The sequence below is a fragment of the Enhydra lutris genome, unplaced genomic scaffold (assembly GCF_002288905.1).
Source record: "Enhydra lutris kenyoni isolate GAN:26980312 unplaced genomic scaffold, ASM228890v2 scaffoldscaffold46, whole genome shotgun sequence".
Classification (NCBI taxonomy): domain Eukaryota; kingdom Metazoa; phylum Chordata; class Mammalia; order Carnivora; family Mustelidae; genus Enhydra; species Enhydra lutris.
Window position 1 is genome coordinate 8,413,677 of NW_019154130.1, and position 17,511 is coordinate 8,431,187.

General features: G+C 41.9%; 1 protein-coding gene across 6 annotated transcripts in view; it reads right to left on the minus strand.

Annotated features, from left to right (window-relative positions):
• Positions 1-17,511, minus strand: part of LOC111156404 (HECT domain E3 ubiquitin protein ligase 4) — a 183,678-nt gene that overhangs the window by 82,044 nt on the left and 84,123 nt on the right. For 4 of the 6 annotated variants that reach the window (XM_022517271.1, XM_022517272.1, XM_022517268.1 and 1 more), the window contains exons 10-18: positions 13,479-13,592; positions 12,603-12,743; positions 7,140-7,372; positions 6,614-6,759; positions 4,957-5,027; positions 4,177-4,282; positions 3,461-3,581; positions 2,645-2,773; positions 601-725 (exon numbers count right to left, since the gene is read on the minus strand). In XM_022517271.1, the coding sequence (XP_022372979.1) occupies positions 601-725; positions 2,645-2,773; positions 3,461-3,581; positions 4,177-4,282; positions 4,957-5,027; positions 6,614-6,759; positions 7,140-7,372; positions 12,603-12,743; positions 13,479-13,592 (1,186 nt within the window). The remainder of the gene's footprint in view (positions 1-600; positions 726-2,644; positions 2,774-3,460; positions 3,582-4,176; positions 4,283-4,956; positions 5,028-6,613; positions 6,760-7,139; positions 7,373-12,602; positions 12,744-13,478; positions 13,593-17,511) is intronic. The other 2 variants (XM_022517273.1, XM_022517269.1) reach the window with 1 other exon arrangement.

Below are 17,511 nucleotides of genomic sequence, written 5' to 3' on the forward strand. Positions count from 1 at the left end.
AAAATTACACTGTAGGGATGTTTCGGACCAGCATCTGATCCATCAATAAGCAGGGATGTAACAGTAAACCACAGCTGAAATTGTAATGGAGAGGACTAAGGAAGAGCTTTATTACTGGGAAAGAGAAGATTACCCTCTATGTAGGTCACTCCCGTATTTGCAGTAAAATTACAGTAAAATCTTAAGATGTCACGTCAGCGTCATCTTTTGCATGGCAGTTAATTTCCCGTGTTACGAAGTCATCTCTGCCTCTCTAAAGTCCTCATCATGGGGGAGGCCGGGGCACACGGTGCTGGGCCAGATAACTGAAGGAAAGGCCAGTTTGGGAGCGACGATGGTGGCGGACCCAAATGTCAGCGATGAGGCTGTGCACCACAACCTCGCTGCCCTCTTAGACCACGGCTGTTAGCCCAATCTCCCCTAAGTGCACCATTACAGAGTTCCATTGCACTTGGCATTGAAACACTTGCCGTTTCAACCTCTTCTCACAAAAATCCCTCTATATTAAATGAACGTTTGATGTTCTAAATGACTTTGCTTTCTTAAGCAAATTCTGCTCCTGAAGGGCAGCAGGTCACAGCTCACGAGCCAGTTCCTCACCTCTGCTCACGGTCAGCTAGGTCACTATTTATGAGGGCAGTTGTGACCTGCTGTAGCATTTCCAACACTTCATCACATCCAGTCAGGATTTGGGTGGCAAGAGCCAAAATACTGACCTTTAGCTCCTAGGTAGAAAATATCATAATATTATTTTTAAGCTCTGTGATGAGTGTACACTCACAATGACAACATGAAATGATGTATTTAATGATGCATTTCCAAATTAAATAATGAGGTGGCCAGAATAAGCCCAAAGCAGGAAATTCCGCTAGGATGGCAAGTAGCAATTTGATTTGGGAGGCTAAGGTCTGGAGTGCTGACAGAAATACGCAGTATTTCACGGGGAGCACACCGAGTCCCTGGGAGAAAAGGCATTTCTCCCATCCCCTCCAGCACAAGAGAGCTCCCGGTGGCCAGCCCAGAAACTGTCCATGTGGAAGATTGCCTTGGGTGGTATGAGGATAGCTAAAGAGAAAAACAGAACAGTAAAAAGGCGCATGTATAGGCGGTGAATAAAATGAGACAAAACACAACATTCCGAAACAGTACAAGTGACCTTTTTACTTAATGTTTTAAACCATCACACTTGGAAGCAGGCAAGTTAAAAATTCAGTTAAAGTAGCAGGCAGTTATAGGCTATCAAACATTTAAAAAAAACTATTAGAGAGTTCGTGGGCAACCAAATACTAAATAATGTGTTAAGAAGTACTAGTTAAAAATCATAGAAATATTTAGTTTACAATTATTTTCTATTTTTAAAAAATGCAACCAACCTAACCCTTTAGGTAAAAAGGGTTTTACCTAATTTTTCCCAGAAATACTGGACAACTCAGCCTCTTCTGCCTTTACCACTAGTACTTCTCTCCATGGGCTAATGAAGAACTTAGGGAATTTAGCCTTTCAAAGAGAAAACACTGGGTTTCATTACTGGACTTTCCTGGGGCCTTTCTTGGAATTATTAAGATGTTTTAATCATTTAAGAGAAAAGGAATTCTGAATGGACAGGCTAAACCACGGTTTAGGTCACGCAGATCCCATCAACCACCGGGTGATGACAGCGGCACAGCGGGGGCGTTTCACGCACCTCCTCTCTGACCCTCACAGAGCCTTACGAGGGAGACCTACTGCCCCTCTTCGCTGATTAGGAAACTAAGGCAAGAGAAGTTAATCAATAATATCAGCATTTGAAAATGATTAATTCATGCATTTTGCCTATTTAAAAACTGACCCTATAATAAGGTCAACTCACTAACAGGAACTAGCAAGTATATGCGTTTCATGGTACACGTGCATAAAGGAGTAAGAAAAGGGCAACTGTAACAGCTTTCAGCTTTTCGGCTTCCTTGGTTCATTTTTCAGTGTGTTTTAGTCAACACTTTAAGGAAGAATCAAGTTCTTACTGATTTCTCTAACTCTCTCACAAAGAAGAAATTCTGAGGAACGATGCGAATAACAGCCTCGCATCTGTCAAAATTATAACATCCACTGCTATAAAAAAATCTTTGGACTGCTATCAATTGCGATGTGGGAACAAATTATTGAGTTTACACGGAAGCTAACTCAAAAATAATTACAGAGAATAAAACAAACTGTAGGTTTAGAAATTATTCGAAATAAAGGTTGCGAGAAAATTATCAGCTTTTTGAAGTTATCTGAATCGAGAGAATATCAAACCAGCCACGGTGTCAAAATTATTTCAAATGTTATGCACCCAGATTTATTTCATCCACGTACCCATAAATTTCAGGTGTGCAGATCGCGTGCAAGCGCCATATTCTGCAGTTCTTTAAGAAAGATGAGAGTAAACAAGGCACAAAAAGATTGACAGGAGCACACGGATGACACACTAGGAGAGTGTCGCAAATATGGTAACCGCTGTGCGACGACATAAAAACCTATGAAATGAGTGACCTACTATTACCTCTCACAAAAATATACGCCACACGGTGAAAGCTGACATCGTAATACACAGAGCTTTAGCCAGTGAAGCTGTGCTTTTACACACAGGGTAGGAAGCACCGTTAGAAGAAAGCTTGGTGTTTACCTGTACCTTCAATGTCTCTCCCTGCAGGGAGCTGTCACTGTCATCGCTCTCATCGGGTTTAATCAAAATAGTGTTACTGAGAAGGTGGTTCTGAACTGCCATCAGATAGCGCAGGCAGGAGGACGCAGCCTTTAATACAAACAAGGGCATTTAGATGATCTACACCCTACTGAAAGGCGTCATGTAATCCTCATGTGTTTATAAGATTTGGACAAGCGAAGCAAAAGAGAGAGTACAGAAAACAGACCAGGTTAGTTTCTCAGGTGACTTATTTCCACATGGCTTTTGATACGTCACTTGACAAAAGTTACTGTAACTTTGTGCCTTCTGCTACAGAATTCACACTCGTCACACAGATACTTACTTGAATTCTTCCCTCTTACTAATTTTTCCTCCCACCCTCTTCCCCTCTCATGCGTCTCCACTAGAGAAGCGTCAGTCTACCCAAACCCTTAAGAGAATTTCTTGGTTCTTTCCCATCTGTGCAACAGTGATGCTTTAGAAAACAATGTTATAGTAAAAATTAACAGGAGGGGAAATCCTACTTTAAACAAAACCAAAACATCCAAACTCAAACAATTCACTGCACCAAGACATTTAAGCAGGAGGAATAAAGTCTTTAGAGAAAGTATTCCAAATGGATTCGTACAGCTCTGTATTTCCAGGAGAAACAGTCACCCACTGACTTTCATCAACTAAGGTTGCCTTGGAGAGCGTGTGTGTTACGGCAGTGTGTACATACACACCTCAATACGGTAACATGAAAACGGGGACACATGGTACAATTCTGCCTTCATGAAACACAGTGTTACTTACAGGCACGGTTGAAAGGAGTTTTTGAAAATCCTCTTTAGAGACGGTTTGGCACTTGGTGATTAAGATACAGGATTCCCGAACAACGATCTTCAGGATGTAGTGTAAAAGTTCATCATTTAGTCTTTAAAATGCAGGAAAAAATGCAACAATAAGATACCGATGGTTTAATAATAAAAGGATAAATTGTATACAGTTGGTATGAGATGACAAATAGAAGACACAAAATTAACTGGTTCTGTAGGTAAATCATCCCACTCAGTAGTGATGCTAACAGCTAGGTGTGTCGTCTAGATCAAACTTACAGAAACAAAATGGTACCCAAGCACCCAGTCCAAGTATTTTGTAAACAGCAAAGAAAACCCAACACCTCCCTCCCCTTCCTAGCTCTCAACATACCCTTCCCCTCTCTCACAGCACAGGGTTTTGGATGGCACCCTCCACCAAGATTTTCAAATAAGCTCCATCTCTTATTTCCACTGAGAACCTTGCTGCAGGCCTAAGTTATTCTGGTGATACAACTGAAAAATGCTATCATCGCTTCTTAGGGCAAGTGTGGGACTTATTAGCTTTCAATTGATCTGTGATTTTGACTTAACATGCTAATTATCATATCAGATATTATAGGGGACTAACACTGATCAAACACATTTAAATGCAAATTAATTACTGGGAAAAACACAGCGAAGGCGAGCAGTCAACAGCATAACTGGTGTCACCTGTAATGCTCATCCTCCTCCCCGCCAAATCGGTTGTTTTGAAGCTGTTCGGCTAAATTGGTTAGAATCACGTCCCGCAGCTGGGAGAGGCCGCTGTTTCTCTCTCCTGACACAGAATAAAGCTCCGTAAATGACCCTGGTGATTACACTTAGAAAACGGACGCTATTAAAACAAGTTTGGAAAGGAGCAGACGGTGACCATGTAGGGGCCCCAGGCACCGGTACTCACACGAACGGGAGCCGCAAGAACATCACAACCAATCAGGCTTTTTAAAACCAGTGCATCCTGATCAAAGTGTACATCAGAAAGCGTGATTTCTAATTCTTTAAGTTAGTGTTGCTTATAAATGCAGAGTGTCTCTGACAGGGTGAATTTTGTTGTATTTATTTAAATACATTTGTATTTAAATAATTATATTATTATAATATTTATTAAATATTTGCATTTGTTGTATTTATTTAAAAGTTGGGTTTTGGAGGGAACAAGCTGACTTAGGAGACCCCAAGAAGTCATTATCTTTAATGTGCAGTAAACATCTACTATCAGGCACCTTCTGCGGAGCAGTGCGGTTAGAAAAAGGTTTATAAAGCTTGAAGATACAGAGAACACAGTTTCTGCTCTCAGTCTGGTTGGAAGTGTTGGCATATGTGCAGATACATTTTAAAAAGAATACTAACAGGTATGAAGAGAAGAAATATATATTATCTTAATATCCAGTGGTTTCCTTAGGGACAAAAAAAGGGATGGTTGTTCAAGGAGAATTCAAGGATAATTCTCACCTTCCGTTAAGACCAGCTTCAATAAGTTATTGATTTCGGTTTCACCGGGGTACAAGATATTTAAGCCAGAGCTGAAAGGGCAGAAAAGTCAAAAAGAACTTTTCAACAAATGTCCTAGAAAATCCAAACTCTAAATATTTTAATTTGTATTTACATTAAAGATGGCTGTGTGATTACATAAAACTCTGAGGGAAGTTTCATCACTAATAAAGTGTTTCAACCGAAATACACTGTCGCGACAGAGCCTGTTCACCTCCCTGAGAAACAGGCTCTCTCTCCTTGTATCTACCAGTTACCAAAATAAGACCATGTCTGAGGCCGGATATGGAACTAGTTAAAAGAGAACTGAGCTATAAAAAGCCAATGTAGTTGAGCCAGGTATAGATCCAGATTGTGACCAAAAGCACATGTGAGAAGTGGTATTTCTAAATCACAGCTTTTCCAAAAAAGTCAAGATGGAAAGCAATGCAAGTAGTGTTAGAATTGTGTTGTTTTTTTTTTAATGAGGTTTAACATACAATAAAGTGCATGTTTTTCAAGTGTAAGTATGACAAATTTTGACATATGCAGAGACTCATGAAACCACCACAAACAAGGGAGTGAACATACCTATTACCCCCAGAAGTTTCCTCATGACACCAGGTTTAAGTTACCACCTTAATACTTAATACAGAAAGAGACCCAAAGCGTAATCGATTATGGAAGAGGAAAAAAAGTCCCCTCCCACTCTGCCCACTCCTATCATACAGTTCTTCTGGACCAAGCATTCAGTTCTCTCTTTATACTCGGTCACTAAATTATACTTGGTCACATTAAGGCTATATTCCTGGATAAGAGTTTACAGCACACTCACAAAAAAGTTAAATAATTTTTAAAAAAGATTAAATGATAATAAACAGAAAATGGTCCACAAATTCTGCCATCTTCTCTAACACGGTTTTAAATAGAATTTAAAACGCTAACATTGCTGAGAACTTTACATCAGGCTTCACCTTATTAAAATCTCACAAATCCTTAAATTCAGTGTTATTTTTTTTTTAAGATTTTATTTATTTATTTGACAGACAGAGATCACAAGTAGGCAGAGAGGTAGGCAGAGAGAGAGGAAGGGAAGCAGGCTCCCTGCTGAGCAGAGAGCCCGATGTGGGACTCAATCCCAGGACCCTGAGATCATGACCTGAGCTGAAGGCAGCGGCTTAACCCACTGAGCCACCCAGGCTCCCTTCAGTGTTATTTTTATGCCCACTTTACAGCTGAGGAAATGGAAGCCTTGAGCCAAGCTAGTACGTGGCAATGGAAAGACTAGAACCCAGGTCTCTTGGCTGCCCGAATCTGCTTCTTTGTCACCTTGCCACACACCCTCCCCAAATGACAGGAACATCCACTTGCAAACCATCCAAATATCCTCTCAATGGCTTTGCTTTTTTCTTTCCTTTCAAAATTCTAAAGGCAAGATGAGGAATGTAGTTACACACATGGCTTGGGGCCTCTGGGAGTGGGGCCACAAGCCCTCTACAGTTAAATTATTCCCTATGCACGAGGTCCTGACTGTGGGACGGGGTAAGAGACTTCTATGCCACCGAATTACAGTAAGATTACAATGCAGCACAGGAGAAGCAGTCTCCAAAACCCAGGAAGAAAATCATTTGCCGATTACCTGATGGCAAGACACACTTCCTTCTGAATTTCAGGGCAAATTTGGTCTTTTGGTGCCATCAGCAACTGCCAAAGCAGCAGTCCAGACCGTCGAATGATGTCGCGATTCCTTTCGGTTTGTGGGCTGAAGAAAAATTTAAATACCACCTACAGAAACATAAGGAGTAGATCTAAAAATGCTAATTCTACTAGGGATAAAATTATCCCAATGAAAAAAGCACATAGTAGATATTCTTATGAACAGATATCCAGGTGGATTTTTAATCACAATCTCCTCTATTGTGTAATGTTTTAATTAGAGTAAATATTTTCTACATATTAATTGCAATGAGCCACCTACACCAGTCCTGCGTTAACCGTAATGCAATGCGTATGATTACATTTCTAATTACAGGATCAGAATGTGATTAACATATAAGACAGGAATTATTATTAAACTTTTCTTCTGGTGGAAATTAGCTGGCTGAAAACAAACTTTGGGTTTCTTTTTCTCTATTATCTTACTTCTGTCCAAACAGTGCATTTACCTGAAAGACAACAAGAATACAGCGTATGATACAGGTATCTCCGTTAACCATGGCCTTCTCCATAATGTCACAAATACTGCTCAGATGGTGTGCTTCAATTGGATGCTGCTTGCCCAAGACACTTGTGATTGGAAGATTGGGGTTGGTGGCAAGAAGATTGAGTTGGTGTATGCACATCGCACCAACGTGGTGCAGTAACTGGTTTATAACCTCATTCGTGGTTATAGCCTCTTCTAAAAAATGAAAAAAGAAACTCAGTGAAGAAAGATATGTCCATGGGTGGCCCCCCAAGGGAACAGAACTCTGGTTTACAAAAGGCACATGCACACTAGGACAGAGTATCTTGGCTCCCATCTCTTCCACCACTTCTGGAGAATCCTTTTCCCTGCCACAGGGTGCTGGGGTGAAAATGAACACATTAGGGAATCCCCCCCTTTTTTTTAAGATCTTTTTTACTTATTTGACAGAGATCACAAGGAGGCAGAGAGGCAGGCAGAGAGAGAGGGGGAAGCAGGCTCCCCACTGAGTCGAGAGCCTGATGCAGGGCTTGATCCCAGGACCCTGAGACCATGACCTGAGCCAAAGGCAGAGGCTTAACCCACTGGGCCACCCAGGCACCCCGGGAATTCCCATTTTTAAAGAGCATAAGTAACTAACCGCTGCGAGAGCCCTTTCTGTAGGCTGGACAATGGGCTAGATGCTTTACATGCATTACAACTCTGTTATAAACTTAGACTATTTTAGCCCTGTTTCGTAGTGGAGTAAATTAATGTCAGAGAGGTTAAATAACTCACCTTAGGTCACACAGTTACTAAGTGTAGAGCTGGGATTTGCATTTACGCTGTCTCTGCTCAGAGCCCATACTGGAACCAGTCTAGTCAAATCCATCTTCTACGGCTTTTCTAATGATAGAACACCACCCCCCACTGCATCCCCACCCTCAGGTCCACAAATGTCTCCTCCCACAGTACCTCACCATTTTTATCTCATTTAGTCACTGCAACCTAGAGAGCCATCAGTTCAACCTTGAGGGTTCATGTGCATCCTCTTACATAATAAACACCCCATGGATGGTCATAGGCATTCGGGGAACGGAGGTGAAAATAATTTAAATAGGCAAAATGCCAAAAAAACAAAAACAGAAACAAAAAAAAAAACAAAACAACAACCAAACAACAAAAACCCAAAACCCGCTTTTCTCCTTAAACCAGCTGAAATGAATGACCTCAAAGGAACAAGAAAACATGTGATCTAGGAGAGGTGGGCCTAGGTGCAGGAAACCTAGGTTGCAAAAGGACTGTGGGCACTGGAAACTATGAGGAAAGGACTCATGGAAAATCAAAGAGAAGGTAAACTCAGCCAAAAGTGAACTTTTCAGTTGTATGTTGACTGGAGGGCCAAGCTGGGTTCCATACTCTTCTGTGTCTTAAGCCCTCGCTTTTAAAATAGAAATCAGATTAGTACTATTCATCCTCACCAAAGACATTCTGAAAGCTAGCCTCTAGGACCTATATCCAAATAAATGAGGTCTTTGATTTTTATACCGAGTTAGATGGGAAGCCGCTGGAGGAGTCTGAGCAGAGGAGGGACAGACCTGACTACGGAGACTGCAGAAGACTGTGCAGAAACAAGCGTACGGGGCCGGAGGAGTGCAACCGTGGAGGAAGTAGGAAGGAAGACCAGGGAGCTTGGCCACCGTGATCATCTGCCGAAGCCACTGACGCCGAAGTGAGAGTCGTAGCAGCACAGGGGGTGGGAAAGGGTTGGACTGGGGATAGATCTTGAGGATCGGAGCAGACAGGATTGGCTGATGTCCACTTGGATGGGAGTTGTGAGAGAAAGAGAATCCTAGAGAACTCTACCTTTGTGGCTTAAGCATATGAAGGGACTGTGATCCCTATACTAGCATAGAGGGAATTCAGCAGGTATAGATTTGGAGAAGGGGGAAAACAGGTTTTTGACAGGCTGTAGATGTCTAATTAGGCCTCTGAGTGAAGGTGAATATGTAGTCTAGAGATTAAACAAGAAGCTTAGAAAGAATAATTAGGGAGGCACTAATATATCGTTGACTTTTTCCCTCTTTTTGCCTTTCTTAAAAAAGATTATGTACTTATGAGAGGGAGACAGAGAGAAAGCATGGAGGGGAAGGAGCAGAGGGAGAAGGACAAGCAGACACTCTGCTGAGTGCAGAGCCCAACATGGGACTCAATCTCAGGACCCAAGAGCATGACCTGAGCTGAAACCAAGAGTCAGACGTCTCACTGAATGAGCCATGCAGGCGCCCCTGCTGTTTCTTTATCCCCCAACAGCTTCATCAAGATAGAATTTAAGATTAAATTTACCCATTCTAAGTGCACAACTCAACGATTTTTAGTAAATCTGCACATATACCAGAATCAGAAATGAAAGTAGAGAAGTTACCACTGACCCTTTAAAAATTGTAAGGAAATAGTATGAGCAACTTTACATCAACAAACAGGAAAACGTAGTTGAAATGCACAAATTTCTAGAGACACACAAATTACCAAACTCAGGAATAAAAAAATCTTATAACTACATAGCCTCAAAGTATCACCTCCCTCAAAACATTAATTACTGTGGTGATTAACATATGTACACAAGTTCTCTGATGCTTGTCCTTCCAGGAGGTGGAACTTAATTCCCTTTCCCATAAGCATGAGCATGGGCTAAATGACTGGCTTCTAGCTGGAAAGGGCAAAATAGTAACTTTGCAGTGAAGAAAGCTGACATTTAAACCAAGTGATCATTTTTTTAAAAGATTTTATTTTTATTTATATTTTTAAAGATTTTATTTATTTATTTGACAGAGAGAGACACAGCAAGAGAGGGAAGACAAGCAGGGGCAGTGGGAGAGGAAGAAGGCTTCTGGCTGAGCAGGGAGCCCGATGCAGGGCTTGATCCCAGGACCCTGAGATCATGACCTGAGCCAAAGGCAGACGCTTAATGACTGAGCCACCCAGGTGCCCCTAAGATCTTATTTCTAAGTAATCTCTACACCTAAGATGGGGCTCAAACTCAAAACCCCAATGCCAAGAGTTGCATGCTCCACCGACTGAGTCAGCCAGGTACCCCAAACCAAGTGATCAATTTTTTTTAAAGATTTTATTTATTTGACAGAAAGAGCACAAGCAGGGGGAGAGGCGGAGGGAGAGGGAGAAGCAGGCTCCCTGCAGAGCAGGGAGCCCGATGTGGGACTCGATCCCAGGACTCTAGGATCATGACCTGAGCCGAAGGCAGTGGCTTAACCAACTGAGCCACCCAGGCGCCCCCCAAGTGATCAATTTTAATAAATCATGTTGGTATCATGTACCCTGTGATAGGATGTAATGAGAAAAGCACTTCACTTCTGCGGTATTCCTCCCTAAAATCTAAAGCCTCAGTTCAAAATGAAAAAACATCAGGGGCGCCTGGCTGGCTTAGTTGGTTAAGCGTCTGTCTGCCTTTGGCTCAGGTCATGGTCCTGGGGTCCTGGGACTGAGTTCCGAATTGGGCTCCCTCCTCAGTGGAGGGTCTGTTTCTCCCTCTGCTCCTCCTCCCCTTCCCTCATGCTCTCTCTTTCCCTCTCAAAATCTAAAAAAAAAAAAAAAAAAAAAAGAGCGAGAGAGAAAACAGCAGATGAACCCAAACGGAAGGCCATTCTACAAAATATGTGACCAGTACTCCCCAAGAGTGTTCTTTCTTGCTCTTCAAACAGGATGACTCTATCCATCTACGTCCGTGTCGCAGATCATTTCTCCCACCATCTCAAATCTGCTGCTGAGCTGCTCTTTGCAATCACTGACCTTTTCAAATCCAGAATTTCCAACTGGATCTTTTTTCAAAAATTTATTTGTTGAAATTCTTTTTTTTTTTTTTAAGTCATAGTCATCATACTTGTATCTTTTCAACAGGGCTTCCTTTAGATGTTTCAATACTTATATAAAGGCTGCTTTAGTTTTCATCTGCTAAATCCAACATTGGAGTTTCACCTACAGTGTGTAGCTACTGACTTCTGTTTGGTTTGGGTTTTTTTCAATTCTTGTTTCTACTTTGTTACTTTCTTTCATCTGTGTACTTTTTTTTTTAAGCCTGCCTTCCTAGGAATCATCTAGTCTGAGTCAAAGGCTGTGCTCAAAGACCTTGAGCCAGTAAGTCTGCCCCTCTGGCTGGGTCTGTGTGTTTTGGGGTGGCACACCAAGGGTCACACGGCTTTGAACTCTGCCCTGGATTTTACTTTGTCAGACCCTCTCACATCTCCACATGTACGTGCAGGCTCATGGTCAGCCAGGCCTGTGTGACCCACCTAGGCTGGACCCTCTCCAGCTTCTTCCACACAGACGGACAGGTAGCTAACCAAGGCCCTCTGTAGCTTCCTCACTACCCAGAGCTCGTGAGTAACTCTCTGGCTAGTCTGCCGGTTCTCTGCTCACCCTACTCCCAACCATAGCCGCAGGTGAGCTAAGCCACCATTCTTCTCTGTTGGTTTGCCACTCAGACTGGTACTGTTACTGACATTGTTGCTGGGCAGGAGTCTTTTCCAGGTATTGCTCCGGATCAGGTCAGCCCCCTCTGGAAGCAAAGCCGGTGGTTTACACGATCTGCCCCATGCTGGTGGGATTATTGCACTGACCAAGCTGAAGGTGGGAGACAGGGGCATCCCCAGCTGAGAGTACCACAGACTTCTACTGTTTTTACCCAAAGTTCAGTGGTTTTTAAGAATATTCACTTCTCATTTTGGTGCATGCCCTTGGTTAGTTTCCAGAGGCTAGAAATAGTTGTTTTTGGTAATCATGTCCATTTTATCATTGCTTTATGGGGAGAGGATTTGCTCCTCTACACCACTATAGCTGGCCTTGAAGCCAAGAGATTTTAATTTAATAGTAACTTAATATTAAGAAATACATACATCCTTTTTTAGAAACTTCTAATTATAAATCTGTATATAAACAGGTTATCAATGCAAAACATCAAAATGGCAAACAATCCCATGGCCAGTACAAATAAAGAATCAACTTTTGCACCAAAGTTCTGGCAATTTTAGAGTGACATAACAGTTTTCTCTAAAAAAGTCCCAAATCCTCTATTTATTTACATATTTATTTATTTAATCATAAAACAATCCAGCAGGGTGCCTGGGTGGCTCAGTTGGTTAAGCATCTGCCTTCGACTCAGGTCATGATCCCAGCCAGGGTCCTGGGATCGAGCCCCACATCGGGCTCCCTGCTCAGTGGGGAGTCTGCTTCTCCCTCTGCCCCTCCCCCTGCTCATGCTTTCTCTCTCAAATAAATAAATCTTAAAAAAAAAAAAAATCAGGCAACAAAGATGCAGGATTCACATTCAAAGAGGGAAAGCTGTTGACACATGTTGTCGCCTGGGCTATGTTACCACTTCCTAACACTACTGAGCTCTCTCCTATTTCATGAGGGAAAAATCTGTTCCTTTGAGACTATGAGGGTGCCTCACCTTTGGGCTCAGTGATGATGTGGCTGACTCCAAGTCTCTGACAGACGTAATGGAAGGCCTGGTTCCCTGGATTGCACCACTGATCAATATAATCATTCGAGCACGTCCACAGCATGTTGTTCACTGTATCGTAACAGGCGCCTGCGGGAAAAGCACACTTCATTCAACCTCCACGCCATCCTCAGCCCGTATACATATTTCTCCAAAGCACTGCTAAAGAACGGAATGGCGACTCTCTCCGCTGTTGACAGTCCGCATTCTGAGTCCCGCATATTTATCGGGCAAAGCATTAGATTGGGGCTCAGCAAGAAGGCAGGACTCCATCTCTACTTTGCTTAACTCCTTCATAAGAATGGAACAGAATGGAACTCGTGGAATACACAGTTCTTAGTAACTGACTTGTGATCCTTTTAATTCCCTAAAGGATTTAAGTGGTTTAAACCAAAACCCAGGTATTAACAGGACTAATGAACATTAACACATAGTGAAAGCCTTAGTAACTGAGCCCAAGATTTAAATATGAGCTTCCCAGGAGCCAAGGCAAAGAGAAAATCTAATATATTACATAATGTTCATTTCCTAATAGTAAGAAGCACACGAATGCCTCATGGGAAATAAACCTCTTCACAGCATGAGCTGTGAGAAGAATTTGTTATGGGCATCATCATACAACCTGAAAGACAGTATCTTCGATAGCAATTTATGCAGAGAAAGGTCACCTACGGCCGTTTCTTATGTTGATCCTTAAACAGCAGCATCAAAAAAATCCTTTCTTAAAAGGAAAAGGAATTGGCAAGATTTTTTGAGAGAAATTGCTTAAATTAAATTGAATTAAGTTTAAATTGAATTTTCTAAGGAAAAGTGGGCATTTCTTACCCAATCCTGGTACAAGAGCACCACGCCCCAGTGAGCTTCCAGCAGCATCTATGAGATCGGCACGACTCGTGAACTGACCATCCGAAATATTATACACCAAGCTAGAGGCAAGGACTTGGGAAACAAATATTAAGCTGTTTAATAAGCCTTACGATGACAGTCTACTTTTCAAGTTTAAACCTTAGGCTCTTAAGACTTTCATAAAAATCACACCTTTTTTGTCATCTATTGGTGGTAACAATGAGGAGACAGAATACAAACGTAAGACCACACAAAAGGGGGCAACTGGTAGCTCAGTTGGTTAAGTACCCGACTTCAGTTGTAGGATCAAGCCCCGTGTCGGGCCCCACCTCTCAGCAGGGAGCTGCTTCTCTCTCTCTCCCCGCCTCTGCCCTTTCCCCCCTGCCTGCTTGTGTGCTCTCTCAAATAAATAAATCTTAAACACTCACACACACACAACCCATCACAAATGTCCTACTAAATAGTGAGCCTTATTTTTCAAAATGTTTTAAAAATGGTAACTTTTTGTTGGGCGCCTGAGTGGCTCAGTCAGTTAAGCATCCGACTCTTGATTTCGGCTCAGGTCATGGTCTCAGGGATGTGAGAATGAACCCTAAACTGGGTTCTGCGCTCGGCGAGCAGTCTGCTTGAGATTCTCTCTCCCTCTGCCCCTCCCCCTGCGCTCACTTGGCTCTCTCAAATAAAATCTTTTAAAAAATAAAATGGCACCTTTTGCATATATTTTCAATATAGATTACCAAGAGTCATTGCAAGAGAAATCATGATCACTAACATCACTAGGTAATACCATTTATAATACTTTATATATAGTTGCGGATCAATGAAGGTTGAGCATAGCTAACTCAAACATAACTCAAACATAGCTAGGTTGCTGTCCTTCCAAGCACGAACTCCAAAACTTGGAGACACTTTGGCCTTTTCCCTTAACACAGGATAGGGCAGTGATGTCAATCATGGGCTCTAGGCTTCTGGGTTTGAATTCCAGGTCTACCTCTTCTGTGTGACCCAGAAAATGTATTGGAACCTCTGTTTCCTCATGTACACAGTGAAGCTAATAGAAGTACCTACCCTACATAGTTATTGTGAAGATTAAATGAATTAAAACATTTCTATAGGACCTGCACCAGCACAAACATACTATTATTATATCTTCCCCACTTTTTTTTTTTTAAAGAATTTTATTTATTTATTTGACAGAGAGAGATCACAAGTAAGCAGAGAGGCAGGCAGAGAGAGAGGAAGGGAAGCAGGCTCCCTGCTGAGCAGAGAGCCTGATGCGGGACTCGATCCCAGGACCCTGAGATCATGACCTGAGCCGAAGGCAGCGGCTTAACCCACTGAGCCACCCAGGCGCCCCTCTTCCCCACTTTTAACATAAAATTCTAGCACTCTCTCTCAAGTTCCTTTTTCTTATTCCCATCCCCCTTGTAATTCAGATCTTCATCATGCCTGATCCAAGCTATTATCTAAAATGTTCTTTTGGGGGGCACCTGGGTAGCTCAGTTGTTAAGCGTCTGCCTTTGGCTTAGGTCGTGATCCCAGGGTCCTGGGATCAAGCTGCACATCAGGCTCCCTACTCGGCGGGGAGCCTGTTTCTCCCTCTCCCACTCCCCCTGCTTGTGTTCCCTCTCTCGCTGTGTCCCTCTCTGTCAAAGAAATAAAATCTTAAAAAAAAAATAAAATAAAGAAAAGAAAAAAAAAAGAAACTGTACTTTCAGGACACCTGGGTGGCTCAGTTGGTTAAGCCTCTGCCTTCGGCTCAGGTCATGATTCCAGGGTCCTGGGATCAAATCCCACGTCATGCTCCTTGCTCGGTGGAAGTGTGCTTCTCCCTCTGCCTCCTGCTAACCCTGCTTGTGCTCTTTCTGACAAATACATAAAACAAAATCTTTTAGGGGTGCCTGGGCGGCTCAGTGGGTTAAAGCCTCTGCCTTCAGCTCAGGTCACGATCCCAGCATCCTGGGATCGAGCCCCAAATGGGGCTCTCTGCTCCGCAGGGAGCCTGCTTCCTCCTCTCTCTCTGCCTGCCTCTCTGCCTACTTGTGATCTCTCCCTCTGTCAAATAAATAAATAAAATGTTAAAAATAAAAATAATAATAATAAAATCTTTTAAAGAAAAAACAAAAATTGTACTTTCTTTTCTACTTTCCACTGTGCCAACCTGCACACCAACAAACTATCTTCCCAAATCTCTTTTTCATTGTGTTTGCCATGCATACATCTTTCCCCAACTTGGCCACTTAAATGCATAATACCTGCTTTTCACGACTTAAACTCGAGACCTCAGGCTATGTCTCCTTCCTGCCCCCCGTCCGCAATAAACCTTTCTCTCCGATTCTGCAGCACTTCGTCTCCCCCCACGGTTCAGGCGGTGACACAGGATTGTATATTGCCCTCCACTTGTTTCACACACACTGACAGCATTTCTCCCAACCAGACCCAGCACCACGGCTTCCACTTACTGAGTAGCCTCCACAGCGACCAATGTGAACAGGACACAGAAGAAATTTAAGCATTTATTGATTTGTTGGCCTAAAACAGAATCACCATGTAAGCTATAGCCTCATGAAAAAATGGCAGTGTGAAGGCCTGCTTTAATCAAATGGGGCCAATTTCAATGGAGTGACAAATTGAGGCTAAAAAGAGCTTAATAAGACTAATGCTAAATAAACAAATAACCCAATTTAAAAATGGACAAAGGATTTGAATAGATATTTCTCCAAAGGAGACATACAAATGGCCAATAAACACAAGAAGAGATGTTCAACATCATTTGTCATTAGGGAAATGCAAATCAAAACCACAATGAAATACTACTTCATACCCACTAGGATGGCTATAACTTTAAAAAGCAGAAAATAAATATCACTGAGGATGTGGAGAAATTGGAACCCTTTTATGTTGCTGATAAGAATATAAAATGGAGCAGCCACTTTGGAAAACAATTTGGCAGTCCCTCCAAAGGCTAAACATATAGCTACTGTATGACCAGAATTTTATTTCTACGTTTACACATAAGTGAACACGAGCCTCCACAAAGACTTGTCCATGAATGTTCATAGCAGTATTACTCAAAATAGCCAGAAAGCAGACACAACCCAAATGTCAACAAAATGGGGTATATCCATGCAATGGAACATAATTCAGCCATAAAAAGGAATGAAGTAATGATTCCTGCGACCAAATGGATGAACCTTAAAAACATAAAAAAAGCCAGTCACAAAAGCACATATATTATATATTCCCGTAAATATGAGAAGTCCAGGGATAAACCCATACAGACAGAAGCAGATGGGTGGATGCCAGGGGTTGGGGTGAGGGGAGTAAGAAGGGGAGTGACTGCTGATGGGTATGGGTGGGAGGTTTCTTTTTGAAGTGATGGAAAATGTTCTAGAAGTAGATAGTGGTGATGGTTGCACAACTCTGAATATACTAAAACCACTGAATTGTACACTTGGAAGGTATGGATTTTATGGTAAGTTGTATCTCAGTGAAGCTAGTATTAAAAAAAGAGACTAATAGTAAATTTACATCATTTATTCAAGGGCTAAAGGGACATACTGGTTACACGAACTGTTAGAGAAAACAAGTTGTTGAGGAAAAAGTCCAACCAATCTGATTCTAAAGGCAAAAGAGTGTCCAGTTGTTACGCATATCTATATCTAAATCTCAAACACATGCAATGTGTTGAATGTACTTGAAGTGGCCTAAAGGCTGATACCAGACACATGATATTGTACAAACTGCTGAGGTCAAATTTGTATCATCAGGCTTACAGTATGAAATGCTTTTTTGAAAGTCTATATGCGAAATATGATCCTTTAATGGGATAACTACAAATCATTTTGAGAGGACAGAATGTGAAAAAATTGGGAATGAAAAACAGATTTAAAAACATTTTAATTTTATGTGTCTAAATAAATTTCAAGGAAAAACACAAAGTGTTACCATATGTGAAAGGAACATTTGGGTTTTTGTTATTTCTTAGAGATACTCTCACATAACTTTATTG